The sequence below is a fragment of the Pleurodeles waltl genome, chromosome 2_2 (genome assembly GCF_031143425.1).
Source record: "Pleurodeles waltl isolate 20211129_DDA chromosome 2_2, aPleWal1.hap1.20221129, whole genome shotgun sequence".
Lineage (NCBI taxonomy): Eukaryota > Metazoa > Chordata > Amphibia > Caudata > Salamandridae > Pleurodeles > Pleurodeles waltl.
This window is the reverse complement of record NC_090439.1, coordinates 317,007,752-317,030,937: the sequence shown is the minus strand read 5'-3', so window position 1 is coordinate 317,030,937 and position 23,186 is coordinate 317,007,752. Positions and strand designations below refer to the sequence as shown.

Sequence of the window (23,186 nt, the reverse complement as noted above, 5' to 3'; positions counted from 1 at the left end):
ATGAAACCTGTTTCTACCGCTGCTGTCAACAGAGCGGTGGCTCATCGCTATCTGGCGGCACCAGGTGATCCGGTGTTTCTCTCTAAACAACCAACACCGGAGAGTTTAGTGGTACAAGCCTCATGTTCGTCCAGATCCTCTCCTGGCTCGTTTCCCGGAACACCTGCGGAGAGGGAATCAAAGAAGATGGACAATACTGCAAAAAATACCTTTTCATCTTGCAGTATGGCCTTAAAGTCATCCAATGCGACCTGCATATTGGGACGTTACATCCATGCCCTTATGGAGGAAGCGAAGGGCCACCCTAATTTGTCCCAGGAGATGTTGCAGCTACTGGCGGATGCTCAAGTGGCAGCAACTCAGGTGATCCAGTCGGGATTGGACACTTCAGACTCGGTGGCTAGAGCTATGGGCACGACAATAATTTCTAGGCGTCAGTCTTGGCTTCGGTCATCTGGCTTCTCATCTGACGTGCAAACAACTCTTCTTGATCTACCCTTTGATGGTGAGAGGCTCTTTGGTACAAAGGCGGATTCTGCTCTGGAACGTTTTAAGGAGAGCAGAGCTACTGCGAGATCTCTGGGGCTTTAGTCTTCTGCCTCATCCTCCTTTAGAGGTTTTAGGAGGTTTAAAGGATTTGGACGTGGCTCCTCCTTTCGTGGCAGATTTCAAGGACCGCAACAGTCTGCTTCCACCCTGCCATACAGATCTTTCAGAGGCAGGGGCAGAGTCCGCACAAGAGGAGCCACCCAGCAGCACTCTGCCTCTTCCTCTTCCTCAGGAGGGGTGCAGCAAGGAAAGCAGCCGTAGTCCTCCTCCACTCCCTGTCCACTTGTCTCCCGTAGGGGGGAGACTTGCCCATTTTCTTCTGATGTGGGAGGTTATAACATCGGACTCCTGGGTCATCGATATTGTGAAGAAGGGGTACGCTTTTCCCTTTTGGGAATTCCCTCCTACCTTCCCTCCCCGCCCATCCTTCTGTTCGGAAGATCATCTTCTCCTATTACAGCAGGAAGTATTGTCCCTATTGGCAAAAGGTGTGATAGAGTTGGTTCCCAAGCAGGAGAGGGGTCAGGGCTGTTATTCAAGATACTTCCTGATCCCCAAAAAGGATGGTCGGTTGAGACCGATTTTGGACTTGAGGGTTTTGAATTGGTTCCTCAAACAGGAAAAGATCAAAATGCTGACCCTTTCACAGGTTCTTTTGGCGTTGAACGAAGGAGACTGGATGATGTCGGTCGATTTGCAGGATGTGTATTTTCATATTCCGATCCTCAAATCGCACAGGAGGTATCTCCGTTTTGTGGTGGGATCGCAGCATTATCAGTTTGCGGTCCTCCTGTTTGGTCTTACTTCAGCATCTCGGGTCTTCACAAAGGTGATGGTGGTGGTAGCGGCAGAGCTCAGAAGAAGGGGGATAGCAGTATTTCCCTATCTGGACGATTGGTTGATCAAAGCCAAGACTCCGGAGCTCGTGCAGTGCCATCTCCAGTCGACAACTCGGTTGTTGTACGACCTGGGTTTTTCAGTCAATGTACCCAAATCTCACCTGGAGCCCTCTCAACGCCTCCTGTTCATAGGGGCAGTATTGGACACGACATTGAATCGGGCCTTTCCTCCGCCCCAGAGGGTCCAGGACATTCAGGCGTTGATTACAATGTTTCAAAATGGAGTGGTAGTTCCAGTCCTCAAGGTCCTTCGTCTGCTTGGTCTGTTCGCTTCTTGCATACTGTTGGTCACTCATGCACGCTGGCACATGAGGGCTCTTCAGTGGTGCGTCCGCAGGCAGTGGTTTCAGCACAAAGGGGATCTCGAGGAGTTGATAAGGATCTCCATAGACACTGCAGTGGATCTTCAATGGTGGGCAGCGGTCGACAACCTGTCACAAGGAAGGCCGTTCTCGCTACCCCCACCAGTGGCCACAATAGTAACGGATGCTTTCACTTTAGGGTGGGGAGCTCATCTGGGGGACCTGGAGATCAAAGGCCTTTGGTCTCCGGTAGAACAGAGTTTACACATTCGCGGTCAGTCAGTCCAGATTCTAACGGACAATTCTACTGCGATGTGGTATATAAACAAACAGGGAGGAGTGGGGTTGTATCTTCTCTGCAGAGAAGCTCTTCGACTCTGGTCCTGGCTTCAGGAACACAAGATCTGCTTGGTAGCACATCATTTGGCCGGAGTCCTGAACGTGCGTGCGGATGTTCTAAGTCGACGCAGCTCGGTCGACCACGAGTGGCGTCTTCATCCAGATCTAGTTCTGTATATCTTCCGGATGTGGGGATATCCACAAATAGATCTGTTTGCAACTCAAGAGCATGCGCAGTGCCCGCTATTTTGCAGCCTCCAGTATCCGGTGCAAGGAGCTTTAGGGGACGCGTTTCAGATGTCCTGGAAGGGTCAGTTGCTTTACGCGTTTCCCCCCATACCCTTGATTCCTCGAGTTCTGAGGAAGATCCGCCAAGACCGAGCTCAAGTCATCTTAATAGCCCCGGATTGGCCAAGAAGGGTGTGGTATTCAGACCTTCTCCAACTCTCTCAGTGCCCGCCGCTCCGTCTCCCTTACAGGGTGGACCTCCTCTCGCAGTCGCAGGGGCAGATTCTACACCCCCACCTCCAGAGCCTGCACCTTCATGCCTGGAGATTGAACGGGGCAATCTGACTTCCTTTTCTCTCCCACCAGAGGTGGTGGATGTTATTTTATCGGCCAGGCGACACTCCACCAAGTCAATCTATGCTAGTCGTTGGTCCAAATTTGCATGCTGGTGTGGAGAGAACAGTATACATCCCTTAAAAGCTGGTTTATCTGATATTTTGTCATTTGCACTTTACCTAGCACAGAAGGGTTGTGCTATTGCCACAGTCAAAGGTTACTTGTCTGCTCTATCCGCTTTTTCGTGCCTTCCAGATCAGCCATCTTTCTTTAAATCTCCTATAGTTTTAAGGTTCCTAAACGGTCTCACTAACAAATTTCCACCAACGCCATTTGTTATGCGTCAGTGGGACCTTAACTTAGTCTTAACATTTCTAACGGGGTCCCCTTTCGAACCGATGCACTCTTGTTCTTTACGGTTCCTGGTATTCCAGACAGTTTTCCTGGTGGCCATAACATCTGCCAGAAGGGTTAGTGAGCTTCAGGCTCTCAGTGTAGATCCCCCATACCTTTCTTTCTTCAAGGACAAAGTGGTGTTAAGGACCAAGGCCGCTTTCCTACCGAAGGTTGTTACACCCTTTCACCTGGGGCAGTTGATTACTCTCTCTTCCTTCTACCCTCCACCTCACCCATCCAAGGAGGAAGAGAGGCTCCACCGGCTGGATCCACGAAGAGCGCTGAGCTTCTACGTCGCCAGGACGAGAGAGTTCAGACAAGATGATCAGCTCTTCGTTGGATACGTGGGGAAGAGGAAAGGTAGAGCGGTCCACAAGAGAACGCTATCCAGGTGGGTCATTCTATGTATTAAGGTTTGCTATTCTTTGGCGAAGAAAGATCCACCTGTAGGGCTTCGTGCCCATTCCACCAGGGCCAAAGCAGCTTCATCAGCTTTGGCTAGAGGTGTTCCTGTGGCTGACATCTGCAGGGCAGCGACTTGGGCGTCCCTCCATACTTTTACCAAACATTACTGTTTGGATTCTGAGGTTAGGAGGGATGGCCTTTTTGCTCGCTCGGTGCTGCAGGATTTCTTGGTTTGACCATTCGGGCACCCACCTCCGGAGGTAGTGCTGCTTTGGGACTCTATTCTTTAGGTGAGGAATCCACAGGTAGGTGTATCAATCAGAAGAATAAGTTACTTACCTTCGGTAATGCTTTTTCTGGTGGATACAATAACTACCTGTGGATTCCTCACGGTCCCACCGCCTCCCCGTTGCCTGACTGGTCAAACTGAGAAGTCCTTGGGTGAGCATCCTTGGTCTTGTACATATGTATATAACTGATTCATGTATATAGTTGTGATAACTGTATATACATTTCCTTTGCAAATTAAGATAGTTCAAAGAAGACATTTTTGGACTTGGTTTATATGTACATATATTTCTCTCTTGTATTGAGCATTCATTACTGTTATTTATAATGTGTTTTATAATAAATGTTCTATTTTCATTCATTCTAGATGAATATGTACTCTTTAGGTTTAACCTGTTCGCCTATATGGCACGTAAAAAATGGTGATAACTGACGTCTGCATGTCGACGAGGGCTTCTTATTGCCTGGATGACGTCATACGGCGTCGCGTGGAGTTGGGCGATTGGGACTTCATCGTCGACGTGCAGAGCTAGAAGAAATTTCCGTCGAGGCTGGCGCGAGGGGAGAATTCTTTAGGTGAGGAATCCACAGGTAGTTATTGTATCCACCAGAAAAAGCGGTACCGAAGGTAAGTAACTTATTCTTCTAGACCATTTCCTCCTCTATCCTTCTATTATCCTATTGAAACCAAGTATCTGACTTGCATGTCCACTGCTCAAATTAACTCTTATTTTCCTATATCAATCCAACAGTAATCCTTTTTGGTTTCCATAGTAGCGTGGTACTGTCCGAAAAGTGCTTCGATGCCTCGTCAGGGGTAGTAAGCACTATATAAATACAGTTACAATTTCAGTTGGAGAATGATATTTCTTTGTCACGTCAGGAATTGACAAACTAAAAAAATCCTACCATCCAGTACTTTGCTTGAGACACCAGATGGTTGAGGTATTTGTAGCTTCATCTAGATTGTTTCTGTTCATCATGTTTAATTGCCCTCCGGTTCCTCTTGAAATCCAGAACTTGATGAAAGGCAATTTGTGACAGACAAAAGAAGGTGATGACACAGTTTCTTTTTTGGAACCATTCACTTTCACCACATTCTTTCCCATTTGGTCTTCTGGGTGGTACAATCCCTTTACTTCACAGTATTCTTAATGTGGACTCTGGGTCAGTTTTTATGTTTGAAACATAGGAGTAGAGTGAAAACTCAAGGCGTAGAAACATCTGCATGAAAGGTTGCATATATACATCAGAGGTTGGGGCTCTATGGTATAAAACAGTGAAGGTGTGTGCTGAGCTGGAGATGGCTAGTACTGGGGCAGAGAGTGTCTAGTAAAGGTTGTCCATGGACTGAGCTGTATTATCTGATAGAGACTTCTAGTAGTTGCAGATTCCCTACTTTAATTTTTTTCCCCCAGGCATCAGACTGGATGTGGAGATTTTTCCTTCAAGCAATACCCTTACGTGTTGGTAGGTGGCGTCACTCGAGTCCACGGGCGTTGTTGGTGTCGTAGTCGCCTTGATGACATCGGGAGTAGTACATAGACACTGCCTCAGCGCAGTGACGTCAGTTCTTTATTTCCACGCCACACGCTGATCTGGAGACAGCTACCCTGGTCTCTTTTTGAATGACTTTAACCCTTCTGTCGAGGTTTGGTGAGTTTTTTGGTGGTCGAGGGATGTCCCCGAAGGCCGGTTTTAAACTGTGCGAGGACTGTCACCACATGATGTCGGTGATTGATCTACATCAGGTGTGTTAGTGGTGCGTGGAGCGCATCCACGGCCCAAAGTCGTGCTCTGAGGGCCAGGCCATGCAGCCGAAGGCCTTGACTCCACGTAGGTCCTGATCTCGCCCAAGTGGAATATCTCGAGACCGGTTGCACAGTCACCACCATTCTTCTTTCTCAAAGTCTTTGGGTCAAGGTAAGAAGAAGAGGAAGTCAATGAGGTCCCGTCACCCTTCTACTTCGCCCCATCTCTCGGCTGTTGCGACGTGGGAGGAGCGTTGACGCTTAAGGCCTCCATCTTCAGAACCTGCTTCTGGGTCCGCGACGCGCTTCCCCAAGTTTCTGGGAGTCAGAGCGGCCCCTGCCCAATTTAAGGACTTTTATGAGGCCATGCTCCTCTTTTTTGGGATGGCTGACCCCAATACAGCGCCTTTGGGAGCAAAGGGTTCGGTCGGGGGGGCCTTCGGGTTCCCTGGCTGCGCCTCCATCCTCCGAGGTCCCCTCTGGATCCGCTCTTGGTACCGGTCCTACCATTGAGACCTTCCCCGGTGCTGGTTCGATTGTTGGTGCTCCCAATGCTGGTGGTGCCCACCATCGACCCAATCCTCATCCCCGATGACTCTGGGTTGGTCTGACATCGGCCGACGCCTCCTCTGTCTTTAATGGGGCCTATTCACCCAGGTCGGATTCTGACCCTTTTTCCTACGGGTACGAATTTGGGGAAGGATTGGAGGGGTCCCTGGACCCTTATGAATATGAGGATGACCCTAAACTTGGACGGGGCACAGGAGATGGGCGAGCCCAGTGGCCTGGATACTTCTCCTGACGCTGGCATGCTGCCTCCTCCTACCGTGGCTGTGCGGAGGGAGCGACTTATTCCATGGTGGTCAGTAGGGTGGCTGAGGTCCTCCGCCTTGAGCTGCCTACTGTTCAGGTCAGGTCAAATCTCGTAACAGAGGTGCTTCAGCCAGGGGCTTCCACATCTGAGCCTCTTTTTCCATTCAGTCAAGCCCTCACCGATGTCTTATTGGGTACTTGGTCCAGACCCGACACAGGGGCCCCTGTGATCAGGACTATTGCACGCTGCCATCGGCCCTCCACGAACGACCCTAAATTCCTGTCCCAACACCCCACACCTGAGAGCCTTGTCATCCAGGCACTAATTACATAACGCGTAGTTTCCAGGAGTATTTCGGCGCTACCTGTCCCCTGTGTCCAAAACTCAAATACAATATTTAGTGAATCCTCAGACGGTGCACTAACCAGGGAAAACACCCCAATTCCCTGAGATCAGCAATGAATTGCTGATTAACATACTCTATAAATGAAGGCACACGTCCCACCAATGTCAGTTAATAGTCCATCTCCAAATTTTATTTCATATTGCTCTTCTTATCACAACACAGGTTCCAATTGAGCTCTGCTATTATCGCCAGCCACTCTTGCCAACACGTGTTTCATCTGGGAAATCACCCATAGACTTCATCAAGGCTGTAATCCAGTCTGTACTCCACCAGAGTTATTCAAATGTACACCTTTATCCATAATCTGGATTTCTCGTACAACTATCAATTTAATTTCCGTTTCCCATCGGACTTCCTGCCTTGTCGTTATGATTCAGCGAGTGCGCTTGTCAGTTATGACGCGGGTATGCTTCTAGATTTCCAAAAACCATCTGCGCAGGTTGGGGGTTTCAGTCTTCCCCTACCCCCACGACTGGCTGTTGAAGGCGGACTCACCCCAGAAAGTCATCTCCCACCTTCAGACTACAGCAAAACTCCTGCGCACATGCTGGGGTTCACTATAAACGTGCTGAAGTCACACCTGACTCATTCTCAAACCCTCCCTTTCATCGGAGCTGGTGTGGACACATTGCAGTTTTGAGCCTATCGTCCTGAAAAGCAAGTCCAAGATATTGAGGCTATGATTCCAATCTTTCAGCCTCTGTCTTGGGTTTCGGTGAGACTGACTCTGAGGCTGCTCGGCCTCATGGCCTCATGGCCTCATGGCCTCCTGCATCCGGCTAGTGACACATGCCAGATGGCATATGCAAGCTCTGCAGTGGGACTTGAAGTTCCAGTGCGTGCAGCACCAGGAAAATCTCTCTGACATGGTCCAGATCTCGGAGGGGACTGTGAAAGACCTGCAGTGGTGTCTTTTGAATCTGCATTGGGTCTACGGCAGAACCCTCTCCCTTCCCCAGCCAGATCTATCCATAGTGACAGATGTGTCACTTCTGGGATGGGGCGGCGACATGGGAGAGGCAGAGATCAGAGGCCTCTGGTCTCCGGCGGAGTCTGGGCTCCATATCAGTCTTCTGGAGCTCCGGACGATCAGGCTTGTGTTGAAAGCATTTCTTCCCTCTCTCAAAGGGAAAGTAGTGGCAAGTGTTCACAGACAACACTACTGCCATGTGGTCCTGCAACAGACAAGGCAGAGTAGGGTCCTGGACCCTTTGTCAGGGGGTACTACCCCTCTGTATATGGCTGGAACATCAGGACATTACCCTGGTGGTTCAGCATCTGGTGGGCTCTCTGAACGCCAGAGCAGACAAACTCAGCCGTCGATGCATAGCCGTTCACGAATGGCATGTCCATCCAGAGGTGGCGCAAGGTCTTTTTTAGCAGTGGGGAGAGCCTTGGTTAGATCTGTTTGCCTCCAAAGAGAACGCACAATGTCCTCTCTTTTGCACATTGGAGTTTAAGCGGCACTCGCTCAGAGACGCTTTTCGTCTAGAGTGGAATTCCGGCCTCCTTTCCGCCTATACCACTTCTGCCCAGAGTTCTCAAGAAGATCAGGAATGACCGGGCCCAAGTTATCTTGGTGGTTCTGGACTGGGAAAGGAGAGTATGGTATCCCGAGCTATTGAGCATGGCCATGGATCCTCCACTCAGACTGCCTCTTCGGGAGGATCTTCTGTCACAGCAACAGGGGACGGTTCTCCATCTGAACCTATCCAATCTCCGCCTTCATGCATGGAGACTGAGCGGCGGCAGTTGACTGCTTTTGACGTTCCACCCAAAGTCTGTGACGTTATCTTGGCAGCCAGGTGTCGGCATAAATTTGTGGCATGGTGTACCAACAAATCTGATGATCCCCTCTCTGCTCCTCTTTCTGAGGTTCTTTTGTTCATTCTTTCTTTAGCCCAGCAGGGCTCTGGTCTGGGCACCCTTCAAGTTGTGTATCGACTATTTCGGCCTTTCTTAGGTTACCTGATCAGCCTTCACTCTTTAAGTCTCCTATTGTCAATCGATTTCTTAAAGGCCTCTCCCATTTGTTTCCTCCCACTCCATTTATCATGCCTCAGTGGGATCTCAATCTTGTACTTTCTTAATGTGTACTTCCTTCGAGCTGACACACAGTTGTCTACTATGGCTCCTTACTTTCAAGACTGTTGTTCTAGTTGCCCTCACTTCTGCTCGCAGAGTGAGTGAGCTTCAAGCTCCTTCTTCAAAGCCCCCATACTTGTCTGTGCACCCTGACAAAGTGGTGTTGCGCATTAAGGACCCAGGGTCATAACACCTTTTCATGTAGGTCAGTCCATCACCTTTCCTACTTTTTACCCACCTCCACATCCTTCTCATGAGGAGAGACTCCACCGTCTGGATTCAAAAAGAGTGTTGGCGCTCTATCTCAATCGTACTAAAGATTTCCGGGTGGACGAAAAACTCTTTGTTGGACATGTGGGTGCGAAGAAAAGGAAGGCGGTGCAAAAACGTACCATCTTTCAATGGGTACTTTTCATCAATATGTGCTACGCTTTGGCCAAGAAGCAACCCCTGAGGGCTTGCGCACCCGTTCTACCAGAGCGACTGCTGCTTCCACTGCGTTAGCACGCTGAGTTCCTGTCCTGGGTATCTGCCAGGCAGCTACATGGGCATTCTTGCACACGTTTGCTAAACATTACTGCCTAGACAGTCTTTGTCGTTCGGTCCTGCAGGACTTTCTAGTATGATCTTGGTTTGCAGCCCACCTCCGAGGATGACCTTGCTTGGGTATCTATTCTAAGGTAAGGAATCTGCAACTAGAAGTCTCTATCAGATGTGCAAGTTACTTACCTTCAGTAATGATATATCTGGTAGAGACATATTCTAGTCGCAGATTCCTTACCGAACCACCCGTCCTTCCCGCTTGCGAACTGATTTCTGGCGACAGGACTTCCCCATTCAGGGCCCTAGCTCTGGCCCACCAATCTCAGTGTTCTTTGCGACTGACATCACTGACGTCACTGTTCTGAGGCAGCGTCTTTGTACTACTCCCAACATCATCACGGTGACTATGACACCCGCGGAGTCGACCAACGCCACCTACCATTTCGCAAGGGTATTTTTCAAACAAAGAAATCTCCGGATCCAGTCTGACGCCTGGGTGAAAATTTTCATGTAAAGAATCTGCAACTAGAATATGTCTCTAACATATATATCATTACCGAAGGTAAGTATGTACTTCAGCACAGAGTCCTTCATGGCACTGTCAGTGGTCTGGAAAAACATAGCAGACAGTGAGAAACGTAGATATGGACGTGGATCTCTCATCTGCAATTTGCAAGTTTGTAGCTTCACATAGCTACCACTTAGATATCCACACCAAGTCGGGGAGCAGATGCCTGACTAATTTGCAGTGGGATTGACTTTTACTTTGGCTGAGAGCTAAAATTCTTCTCAGTTCAATTGGTTGCATGGAATAGCACTGTAGAACCCTCAGCAAACAACAAAACACACAAGGCAAATAATAATACTCTTCATTTACAAATCTAAATTGCTAGTAAGTCATAAATAAAAATGTTCTTGTCTAGCTGATGATTTACTGTTGCATACTTGCATATCCTTATAATTTATTTAGTACATCCTTGAGTTATGTTATTTTACGTAGGTGGTTGATAACATGCATTTTTACAAACACATTTTTATTGTAAAATGAGATGGCTGTTTTGTACACTGACTAAGGCATAGTCTTCAGCAGCAGGGCTTTGTTAAATTTGTGTAGTTGCAACTTAGTAAGTTTTAATATTCTTTTGCAGATTTGGATGTTAACAGGTGATAAACTGGAAACTGCAACTTGTATTGCTAAAAGTTCCCACTTAGTATCCCGAACTCAAGATATACACATTTTCAGACCAGTAAGTATTATAAGTGTTGTAATTTTTCCCATATTTGTTGAGATGGTTATCATGAGTGAGAGTGACATCATCTAAACTCTGGTAAATGTGCCAATGCAATTTTCCTCTTACAAATAAAAGTCATAGATAGTAAAGATGTTAAGTCCCTTTAATGAATTTCATATGTCACTGCCCTCTAGTTAAAACAAATACCCTCAATCTTCTAGTAGATGACGTCAATTAGAGTGTCTTAGGCAGAAAGTAAATATGAGTCCTATTATAAAATGGGCACTAGGGTTGCTTCAATTACTTTATGTTACTGCAACTTTAGTGCCAGTTTTCAATGCTGTCGTCCTGGAATCCTTCATAGTGTGGAGGATACTCCGGAAATAATTCAGATCTCATTTGTATATAGTGTTTTGCACACAAATTAAGCCAATAAGGGTCTCAAATATAATGTCCTACCTCATAGAGTTTTCTAGTCACAGGTTCCTTACCTTGGACTGGATTTGGAAGAGTTTTGAGCTGTATCCTTGTGCAGCAGTAGGTGATGTCATTTGGCTCCACCCCAGAAATGACGTGTGCAGTACCTATATACGTGCCACGTTGGTACACTGACATCAGTTCTTTCCTTTCTTCTCTAGATAGCACTGATTCGGATTGAGCTACCCCTTTTTGATTGGATTTTTATAACTTTTTTTCGACCAAGGATGAAGGCTCCATCTGGAGGTGGCAGAAGGTCTGTTCAGCAGTGGGAGAGCCATGGTTAGATCTGTTTGCCACTACCTAGAACGCACAATGTGAGTAGTTCTGCGCGCTGAAGTTTTCAAGTTGATTCTCGCTCTGAGACGCTTTTCTTCTCAAGTGGGGCTCTGGCCTCATGTACACCTTTCCTCCAATACCACTCCTGCCCAGCGTTTTCGAGAAGACCTGGAACGACCTGGGCCACCTGGGTCACTCTTGTGGCACCGGATTGGATAAAGAGAGTCTAGTATCCCGAGTCATTGAGCATGACCATAGGTTCACCAGCCAAGGCTCCGTCTTTAGGAGGATCTTTTGTTGCAGCAAAATGGAAGGATTCTGCACCAGGACCTGCACAACCTCCACCTGCAAGCGTGGAGATTGAGGGAGGACAGTTGACAGCTTTCGACCTTCCTCCCGAAGTAGGTGAGGTTATTCTGGCAGTCAGGCATCCCTCAGCCAAGTCTGCATACACCTGCCATTTGGAGAAATTTGTATCATGCTATGCTTCCCACAAGTTTGACCCCCTGTCTGCACCTCTCTCACAAGTTCTCTTGTTGTCATTGTCTTTGGCCGAGCAGGGCTCTGCTTTGGACACAGTTAAGAGTTACCTATCTGCCATCTTGGCATTCTTGTGTTTGCTGGCCCAACCTTCTCTCTTTAAGTCAGCTATTGCACCTAGGTTCCTTAAAATCCTGCAATATATGTTTCCACCTATGGCTTTCATCATGCCTCAGTGGAACTTCAACCTGGTCCTCACCTTTCTTATGTGTGCACCGTTTCGGCGTCTGCACGATTGCCTTCTTAGGCTCTTAACTGTCCAAATCTGTCTTTATATTGGCCCTAACACTGGCCAGGAATGTCAGCAAATTACAAGCACTTTCTGTGCACCCTCCTTATACCACCTTTTACCCAGACAAGCTGGTTCACTGGACGTGAGCCTCTTTTCCTTCAAAGGTTAAGACTCCATTTCATGTAGGCCAGAACATCATCCTGCCTACTTTCTTTGTTCCACCTCTTTTCTTCAATGAAGAGGAGAGACTTTACTGCATGGACCCAAAAAGAGCGTCATTGTTCTGTCTTGACCGCATGTTTTGCTTCACTAGTGACTGAGCTGAAACACTCATACACTGACAAAAATCTCTGGAATGCGCTTCTTAGTCCAAAGAAGACATTTATTACTTCACTATGCAAGGTTACTAAAAGGAGATTAGCATGCTGAAAGTACACGTTCAAAAATGGTCACAACAATGAAATGAAGGAATGTACAAATGATTCTCCTGCAATATACACAGCAAATATATGTGTCTCTATTATAATGCATGGCAAATAATGAATGAAACAATATGCATCACCATGAGAAAAGGGCATCACTGCTTCATCTCCTTCCTATTCGGCATCAGATTGCCAGATCCCAGAATCGATTGAGGAGAGAAAGATTAATTATCCTCACGGGAAGGATTGGAAACTCCAGTGTCCTGTGATCTGAGAGTGCCTGAGATCTGCAAACACTCTCTGTTCCCAGTCCATCTGGTCTTGGCCTCTTATATTTTGAACAAACAAGAAAGGAAAAGTCTATTAAAAAAATGCTAATTGCTTTAGGCCTGCTTTGAAAATAACACATCGGGACATGGCCACAATCCCAAGGTGCCAATCCAAAACAAGTCAGTTCTCTGCCATCTTAGTACATTCTTATCAGCCTATACCCTTGGTGGGTAAAATTACGAAGAATAAAAACATGCGCACATTGCACAATGTGGAAAACTACTTGCAGCTTTTAACGTAGCAATGTCTAATGCTAAGATAAAGTCAGTAGGCAAAATGAAGCTGGTAGTTACTAATGTGACACGGTAGAGCTGGGCTAAGTGCAACGTGGAGTCAGTGGTCAAAACTCACATATCATTACACCGCACAAGAGAGTTGTGGGTGGATGATTAACTTTTTGTGGGCTGTGTGTGAGCAAAAAAGGGTAGTTTTTGCAGAAGAGAAACAACTCACTATGGAATATCCTGTGCATTAAGAACTGCTTGGTGGGACTCCTATACTCTATTCCAACGGCCCGAGTGCAAGTAAACGGGGCGGTGTCAGACCAATTTTCTATTCGCCAAGGAACACGCCAGGCGTGGGTTGTCCCCTGTCCCCGCTCCTGTTCGCCCTGGCGATGGAACTGCTTGCGAAGCTAATCAGGGAAGACCCCCTGGTTGACGGCTGGTCATGGCCTACTGGGAGGGAGGACCGCATTGCGTTATATGCGGACAATGTACTCTTGTTCCTAGCCAACCCGGCCAGTAGCAGTCCTAGAGTGATGTAACTGTTGGGCCTGTTCACTGAGGCCTCCGGCTTGATAGTTAATCCTGGTAAATTTCTATTGATTCCACTCTGCCCGGCCAGGGACTGCTATGACTGGCAAAGCACCATTCCCGCAACAGCTTCCGGTACCTGGGCGTGCAAATAGCGTTGTTGCCCGACCTGGCGTGGTCCCTTAACGTTGAACCACTAACCCGGAGAGTCAAGGAGGTTCTCAGAGATGGCGGTTTCTGCCCCTCAATGTTCTGGGCCGGATAGCGTTCTATAAAATGATGGTACTTCCCGGTTCCTTTATTTGCTCCAGAACTTCCCCTACCAAGTCCCCAGGCGATGGTTCAGTGAAATGGAGACTGTCCCGCGGCAGTTCCCATGGCGCAATTCCCACCCCCAACTGGCGTTTCGCTTCTGTCAGGGCGATGTGTGTGAGGGTGGTCGGGGGATGCCCAACCTCTACCTTTACTACCTTGCAATGCACCTCCTAGTAATTAATGACTGGTTGTGGGGGGGCTGGTCAGACCCTGCCAATCAACTAGAACTCCTGACATTAGGTTTCCCTGGTTTGGTGGGGTTGGTGTATGGCGACCCCCTGCCACGTAAACTCCCAGAGGTGATGAAGGTGGTGCTAATGGGGTGGAGGGCTGCGCAGCGAGCATCGGGGTGGTGGCGCCATCTCACACAACATACCCCGCTGTGGCAGGGATCGTGGCTAAGAGATGTCTCGGTACTTGAAGGGTTTCATAAATGGGACCTCATTGGCCTATCGCTGCTTGGCGATGTCTGGGCAGGATCCCACATGTGGTCCTTCCAGGAGCTTCAGCAACAGTTTTCGCTTGCTCGCACCCAATTCTACAAATATCTGCAACTCCGTCACGCACCACATGTTCACCTTCAAACGGGGGCGGTCCTCCCTGAGTTCAGTCCAGTTGAGGCCAAGACGCTGATGGGGCACCTAGGTAAAGGAGGAGTGTTGCCCATATATCGCACCTTGGTCACAAACACAGCACAGACACTTGACATGCTCCGTGAGTGGTGGGAACAATGGGTGGGTCCAATGGAAGATGAGGACTGGAGGGACACCTTGATGGCCCAAGGACACTGACCATGGCCTCCCGTCTCCGGGTGGTGCAGACCTACTTACTCCATACTCCTTATCTTACCCCTGACAAGCTACATAGAATGGGCCTCTGGCCCCAAGCTGACTGTCCACGATGCGCAGGCCCAGATGCGGACTTTTTCCATATGGTGTGGACCTACTGGCGGGCGGTGGTGGCAGAGATCGCTAGAGCCTTGCGGGCGGAGGTGGAAGTTGGGCCGGTTCAAATCCTATTGAGAGTCTTTGAGGGGGTAGGTTCCAACAGAGCAGATCGGGCCTTTGTCAGAATGGCCTGTTTAGAGGCCAAGAGGGACATCGCAGCAAACTGGAAAGCAGAGACAGCTCCCGCAGTAGCGAAGTGGTGCAAGGGAGTTGACTGGTGTGCTCAGCAGGAAAAACTTGTTTATGAGGCAAGGGGATGTCCCGCTAAGCATGATAGGGTGTGGGGGAAGTGGATGGAGACCTGGGGAGAGGGGGCTGCTGATATGTAGTGATGTAAGTTTATAATGTGCTCTGTCCCAATTTTTCAATGACGATTCTTGACCGTATGCCTTTGCTTTATTCTTTAGACTTGTGCAGTGCTCAATCCGTGCAATGCCATTGCGACCTGTTGGGTTTCATGTTGCTGTATAAAATTAATAAAAATGTTTATCAAAAAAAAGAACTGCTACACAGTGGCCAAGAAATAGCCCCCCAAAGGCTTGTGGGCTCGCTCTACCACAGCCAAGGCTGCACCGACTGAATTAGCGTGTGTCATCCTCTCCTGGACATCTGTCAGGCAGCAATGTGGGCACCACTGAACATGTTTACAAAACATTACTGCCTGGACAATCTGGCCCGCTGTGAAGGGCACTTTGCTCTTTCGATCCTGCAGGACTTTTTGATGTAATCGAGTTTGCAGGCTCACTTCCGGAAAGGTATTTCTTGGTCATCTGTTCAAAGATAATGAATTTAGGGCTAGAAGTCTCTATCAGATGAACACGTTACTTGCCTTTGATAACACTTTATCTAGCTGCATATTCCCTACCGACATCCCTTCTTACCCACTAAGCAAACCAGTTCAGTTGTCATGGAAACACTTTTCAAGGCCTTGGTCTTTTCCACACTGGTGGTCAATTCCCATAATGGCTCCACGCTCCTGACGTGGAAAGTTGCGAAAGTAACTGATGTCAGCATGCAGAAGTGGTGCAGGTAGAAGTCATTACCGTAAGTTGTAACTTGTTCTTTGAGGTCTCAAACCATGAGTCTTGCAGAATCAGAGTTTCCCACCACAGAAGGACTTTAACAATGTACTGAACCCAATTGTGATTTAGAAAAGCCTCCATGAATCACAAAAGGGGATTTGTGACTCATTCTGTTTTGCAGTTAGGATAGGTTGGGAAAGTGTGTACCCTGATAATTATGATCCACTGCGCCCCTACCCCACACCCGCCCCTCCGTTGGACAGCTTCCCCTTTGGGAACTGTGCCAGATGCCTTGGAGGAGTAGGCAGTGAACAAGAGGACCACTATGTGCTCCCACCAATTGCTTCCCAAATGGGAAACATTTCAAAGAAGCTGTTCCTTTAGAGAACAGAAGCTGCTTTAATAAATATGTTTTCTATTTGGGAATTTGAACTAAAAATTGGTGCTTTACATGGGGTGGAACACCACTATCCCTTCGCTTAGTGCCAATGAGAGGTAGTCACATATATCAGCTTGCCTAATTAACATTCATTAAGCATTTAATAACCCCCTGTGAATGGTTGTTTTTGATGCAATGCATGATACATAATTCACATTGCAAAATATCAGGCAGGTTGCAAAAATGTGGTGCACGGTTTGCACCCTCTATTTGCAACTTGCCTGTTGGTATAGCATTAGAAGCACCCATGAGCATGAAGACATCTCAAGAGTTGACAACTTGGCTATTTCTAGGTAACTGAACCACCTGCATCCTGGCAACAAAGTCCAAAAAACAGCCACACTCCCAACAAGCAAACTTCTTGTATGCAAGCAAAAAAGGCTGACCTATGGTGTGCTGTTGCATTATATAGCTATGTACTTCCATATATAACAGTTATAGGTCACAATAATGCTAAAACCATAATATGCAGCTATCCTTAACAAATTTTAACTTATACCTATTAAATTTACTTAATATATATGTACTATGAGGTTTGTTCATCACCAGCACTGTACAGCCAAAATACAAACGCCACCAAACGACCAGGCATGGAATAACTGAAGAGATCTGTCACATATTACTGGACAACTTTAGAAGAATTTAATATTGTCCATTCACTGCAGGTCCCACATATCTATACAATCTGACTACTTGCTTTACATCTCACATAGACACTCAGAGGATGAAAATAAAAATGCCCATCCCAACAGATCTCTCAACTTCTCTGACCCTCCAACCATGCCATCTCTATACCACAACTATATAGGAAATCTCATGTTGGACACCCCAGTGCAGTAACCAACTAAGCAGACTGTATCATAAGAGACAGCATAAATGACCTGCATAGCCGTTCAAAGCTAACAGCATTCTGAAAACCATGTCATTTCCACCTCATCATCCAACACACAATCATGTGCTGCGTTCCATAACACGATTACCGCACCCCGGTGCTCATCAAGCAAGAAAATTGAAACACTTCCCGCTATGATCATAACAAAAGCAAGATCCTTCCAAATACACACCCTACATGGTATAGCACGTTACTCATGTAGGCAAGCACTTCAACGCACCACATAGGAGTAGTAGAAGTTGCTATATGAATGTTGCAGTATAGTACAATACAAGAGGCCCTATGTATGAACCCTACAGCATAACGGAAGACACTGACATAGGGGATCATTCTGACCCCGGCGGTCCGAGACCGCCGGGGCCAGGGTCGGCGGGAGCACCGCCGACAGACCGGCGGTGCCCCGCAGGGCATTCTGACCGCGGCGGTTCGGCCGCGGTCAGATGCGGGAAACCGGCGGTCTCCCGCCGGTTTCCCGCTGCCCTGCAGAATCCTCCATGGCGGCGGAGCGCGCTCCGCCGCCATGGGGATTCTGACACCCCCTACGGAACAGGATGGCGGTAGGGGGTGCCGCGGGGCCCCTGGGGGCCCCTGCAGTGCCCATGCCAATGGCATGGGCACTGCAGGGGCCCCCGTAAGAGGGCCCCACAAAGTATTTCAGTGTCTGCTATGCAGACACTGAAATACGCGACGGGTGCCACTGCACCCGTCGCACCTTCCCACTACGCCGGCTCAATTCTGAGCCGGCGTCCTCGTGGGAAGGTTGATTTGCCCTGGGCTGGCGGGCGGCCTTTTGGCGGCCGCCCGCCAGCCCAGGGCAAATCCCAAAATACCCTCAGCGGTCTTTCGACCGCGGAGCGGTATTTTGGTGGGGAAACTTCGGCGGGCGGCCTCCGCCGCCCGCCGAAGTTAGAATCACCCCCATAGTCTTAATTTTGCTAGTATAGCATCACCCCAATCAAAGGTTCCTGCAAGACCCACTAAGGTCTGGCAAAGCTGTGTGGCTACACAGCGGTATTGTGTTTGTAGTAGGAGGGTGTCTTTGACTTTGTGAACCTCACTTGGCTCTTATAATTGTGTGACAACAGCATTGCCCTGTGCTATTGATAGGAGATTTCACTTGGCTATTAATTATTTTCTAAAAACTCAGCCAACATTCAGTAACATTGTGCAAAATGGTAATTGCACTTAATGATTCCGTAACATGGTACCCCCTTCAGTAGAAATAACTTGACATAAATGGTTCTTGTATGAGTCGATCATTCTCTCACATCAACTGTGAGGAATTCTTGTGCACTCCTTCTTACAAAACTACGTGAGCTTGATGGTGTTCAAGGGCATTTGTTTATCTAGAGCACTATTTTGCTCTCTCCACATCAGCTCATTGAGTTGGAAGTCAGATCCAAATTATCACCCCGCCACCACTATGCTTCACGGTTGGTATGAGGTTCTTGTGGTGACATGCATTGTTTGGTTTTCCCAAACATGTTGTCATAGATTACAGCCAAATAACTGTGCTTTGGTCTCATCTGTCCAGAAAACATTTTACAGATGTTTTGGTATTCATTCACATTCTGTTCTGCAAACGTAAGTTATTGGAGAAAAAGGGATTTCCCTTGGCTTTCCCACAGTTTTTTTTTCAAAACTAATAAATATCATATAAGTGCAATCTTATAAAAGAATTACAAATATATCATAATATAATACCACATATACACAAGTTTAAAAATGGGTATAATAATGTTCCTTATAAAAGAAAAGTACTGTATATTTTACATGAACAATGTAATCTCTGAGATTCTTTCATGTTTTAACGTCTGAGAACAAAAACATAGAAATAAAGAAGTCTAACAGTAATAAACAATAAAAGTTGACTTCAAGTTTCAAAGCCCCAGGGAAGACAAGACTGGCTTAAAAAATATTGGCCTTGAGATATTGTAAAATGTACAAACAAAATTAAAATGAATGGAGGTTTGAATTAAGACTGTGTCACTTGGGTGCAAGTTGGAGGTCAATCCAGTATTCCTTCTTAATTGGAGGGATAACTTTTCAAGAGTTAACACCTAGTCTGAGACAAAACAATAAATGTTGTCCCTAGGGTCTGAAGACCAGGTTAATAAGGAACAGGGCCAAGCATGACATAGGGCTTTGCTGAGTATTTCTGCAAATCAATTGATTCTCTTTCCTGGGAAAACAAGGTAGTACATACATGAAATGCCGTGCTTGTATGCCTCCCCAGACATCTCCAGATGGTTATATATTTCTCCAAAGCTCAACTTGCCCACTATCCAGTGTACAAGAGTAAGCCATGGATTGGCTTTAAAATAATCCACATTCTTAACACACCTTACAACTAACATTGTAAATAGATGTATGAGTTCATTAAGACAGAAAGCCAAAGAATAACTGGGCAGTACTTAACCTTATCCTCTATGTACAGCAGACCAACGTTTTCCTGGATGATGCGGAGACAAATTAGGGTAAGCAAACCATCTGTCTGATCTATTTTCCACCACTTGTAGTGACTGAATCTTTGCATAGCCCTGATTGTTCAATCCATTTAATGCAATAGAAACACTTTTGGCAACGTAAACATTCCTCATAGGTGGCACATGACATTTCATTCTCCAGTTTCCTTGCAAAACTTAAAATCTCCTGTTGACTTTGATTATTCTAGCTGCATGGAGAGGACCCCATTTGACCTTATCATCCAATATAGCTCCAAATAAGGGAAAGCACAAATATTCTGCCATTAAGACCCACTATCTTTATTAGCTTTGTGTTTGTATTTTTCTGGCTAGATTACCATTGTTTTTGACTCAGCAACTTTGGTGCTAAGGCCCAATTCATTAATATTGGAAGCATACTTCATTACCAGTCCTCCAAGCCACAACAACAGAAGTACTTGATAGGAGGACCTCATGGTTGGCAAACAAAGACAAGGTGCACCTTTTTCTACATATAGTCACTGCATCTGAGAGGGTTTGCCTGTGCTTCTTTTCCGGTCCATTTATATATGCGTAGAAATTAATGTGACCAGAACAGAACCATGATAAACCCCTCTCTCTCATCTAAATGTTCTTGAACACTCACCATTGCAACCATAATGGATCAGAGATGTGCGTTATTTCAAGAAGTAGTACACGATCTTCCCTTATCCCATAGATCTCAAGGTCTGCAAAACATTTGGACCTTTTGACTAGATCAAAATTGGCAGCTCCATAATTGCCATGTTGACCTCTTATTCAGTCTTTTCCAGATAGTAAAATCATGAACTTTAAAGCTTACCATGTTGAAATGGGCCAATATATGTCTTACGTAGCTTTTGAATGTTTTGCAATCACAAGAAGCAGCACACAGTCTTGGGGTGAATTTCCTAGCAGATCCGCTCTTGGGTAGGTCACAGAAGTCTTGAACTTTTAACAATTGTAAATAACCTTTCTCACTATGCAATCTTGGGAATCTGGGATGGGGTGGTGGGCAATAAAATGATGGATTAAAACCAGATCTTTGTGACTAGATGTGAATGTTTGCATTGTTCAGCTTTCGGTCCACCATCGGTTCTTTATGCTTTTGTCACCCTAAGTGGGAAGAGTATGCCCAGATGTAGGTCCTGGGCCTATTGTGCCACTGGATTCAAGCTAGCCTGGCTGATGAGGGGTGATACCCTGAAACTGGTCACAGGATGCTTGATTCTAGTCCAGGGTTGACCTGGCCTGGTAGTTCAGGCTGGACTGTTCCCATGGGTCAAGACTGATTTTCAAATAGCTGGGTCTAAACTGGGGTGGCATGGTGGGAAAAAAAACAATAGAATAACACCATATCTTTGCGACTTGGGATGAATGTTAGCATTTTTCAGAATCCCATCCATCATCTGTTCCTTATGCTTCAAACTAAACACTGACAAAATGGAGATCTGATTTTTGCAAACAGGAGCTCCCCCTGGGACTCCTGCTGTAGGCCACCCGACTTAGATCCCATGCCTGCAGACCACACCAGAAACCTCAACATCATCATCCTTGACGTCAAACTCTGGATGAACAAACAGGTCAACGATGATTGCAGCCTTCGCCACATCCTTAGAATATTTTGCAAGATTATCAAATGGCTCCCTATGCACATAAGACACACAGTCACCCAGGTCGTCATAACCAGCAGACTTAAGTACAACATCTCCAACAAACTCATGCAGAGACTCAAAACCATTTAAAACACCACTGCCAGACTCAAGGTAGACGTCCCCTGAAGGGCTCATATCACTCCCTACCTCACTGAACTACACTAGCTACCCATCCAGAAATGTTGCAAATTCAAACTGCTCATCCTCGCCTACAAAGCCCTCTACAACACAGGACCAGTGTATCTAATCGACCAGCTCCAACTCCACCTTCCTTCCAGAGAGCTACACTCCATCTCTGTCTCCCTAGTATGAGTACCTGCATCAGCAGAAGCAAGTCAGGAGCATGCGCCTTCTCCTTTATCGCCGCCAAAAACTGTAATGAATTTCCTCAACACATCAGGACTGCCACTCCACTTTTCAGCTTCTGCAAGAAACTGAAGACCTGGCTATTCAACTAGGAGCTCTGCCAGGGCTTTTCTTCGGCTCCAGCACCTGCGTACTCTCACAACTGATAAGCTGTGACATAACATAACATGACATAACAATAAACAAATATATTACGAAGCAGTAGCAACATGTGCTCTAACACAGAGAATATAAGATTGGTTGATGATGTATACTTAGAGCAGTTTGAAGTTATCTTTGTTACCTCATAATATTCTTCCAAATGTTTTATGAAATTTTGTAACATTTGTATTGGAGGTGATGAATTTTTTCTGTCTCATACTTTTGAATTCATTTTATGTCAACTAGACACACAACTGAACCCTGATATACCGAGAGAAGTATTACAGGGGGAAGGAGAGGACTTTATGAGAGATCTATCTAATCCATCCACGAGTATTGGAAAAATGCTCAGTTAGAGTGCTTTCGGTGAGAAACGCCAATGAGATGTGTATATATATATATATATATATATACATATATATATATATATATATATATATAATAAAGAAGAGGAAGAAGAATAAGACCTGTGTTGGTGACTTCTTTGCACCAGGGAAGGTAAGTACGAACTAAACGAGACTGCCACTGCTCTAGAGATTATAGCCAGTTTAGAGGGAGCAATTTGCATAATCAAGGGTAAGTTGGATAAGTTCACTGAAAGAGAACATGTGGGAGTGCAAGTTTACCACTGTGGAGACCAAGGGTAAGGACACTGACAGCAGATAAAAGGTAGTCAACTCAAAGTGGAGTTCACAAAAAAATAAAATGGGTGCACTGATAACACAGAACAGATTCCTTTCTTATAGACCAGACTTTATGGAGAACTGTAATAAAGACGCTTTCGCAGGAGAAGATGAGTTTTCCTGGTTTAGTCGCAACAAGTTAGAGAAAGTTAACAGGGACAAAGCATCCCAAACTCCACACCTCATCCTAACGTCTCAGGAGTCCCACAATCTCACGTTCTCCCCTGGAATCCACAAAGTGAAGATTCTGTTTAACTACTCCAATCAAATATAACACATCTCCCTCCCATATCACACAAAGAAATAATTTGCATAAGGTTAACAACAATAAACATTGTGTGTCATACACATTAAGAAAACTTTAGAACATCTTTCACCTCACATTGTAGTCCTTTAGATGCGAGGGAAACTTGGCAATTCTGTTAGATCTTCTCAAAGCTGCATACTTTGTAGATTCAAATGTTCCTTCATACCGTGCACTAGCTTTACCTAAATCTACAGTGTTACCACAAAATGTGACCACTCTATTTATTAAATTCTATATACGGTTATCATCAGTGTTTACAGCATTGGTGAAAAGTTTCAACACTCTTATGGGAGATGATAATTTTCTCCCACCTTTTTTAACAGAGGTTTTTTTTTATCATGACCCAATT

The 23,186-nt window shown here is 46.3% G+C and overlaps 1 protein-coding gene across 2 annotated transcripts in view; it reads left to right on the top strand.

Moving 5' to 3' along the window:
* ATP9B (ATPase phospholipid transporting 9B (putative)) overlaps nt 1–23,186 on the top strand; it is a 2,250,419-nt gene that overhangs the window by 1,956,577 nt on the left and 270,656 nt on the right. For both annotated transcript variants that reach the window (XM_069219789.1, XM_069219790.1), the window contains exon 20: nt 10,490–10,588. In XM_069219789.1, coding sequence (XP_069075890.1) covers nt 10,490–10,588 — 99 coding nt within the window. The remainder of the gene's footprint in view (nt 1–10,489; nt 10,589–23,186) is intronic.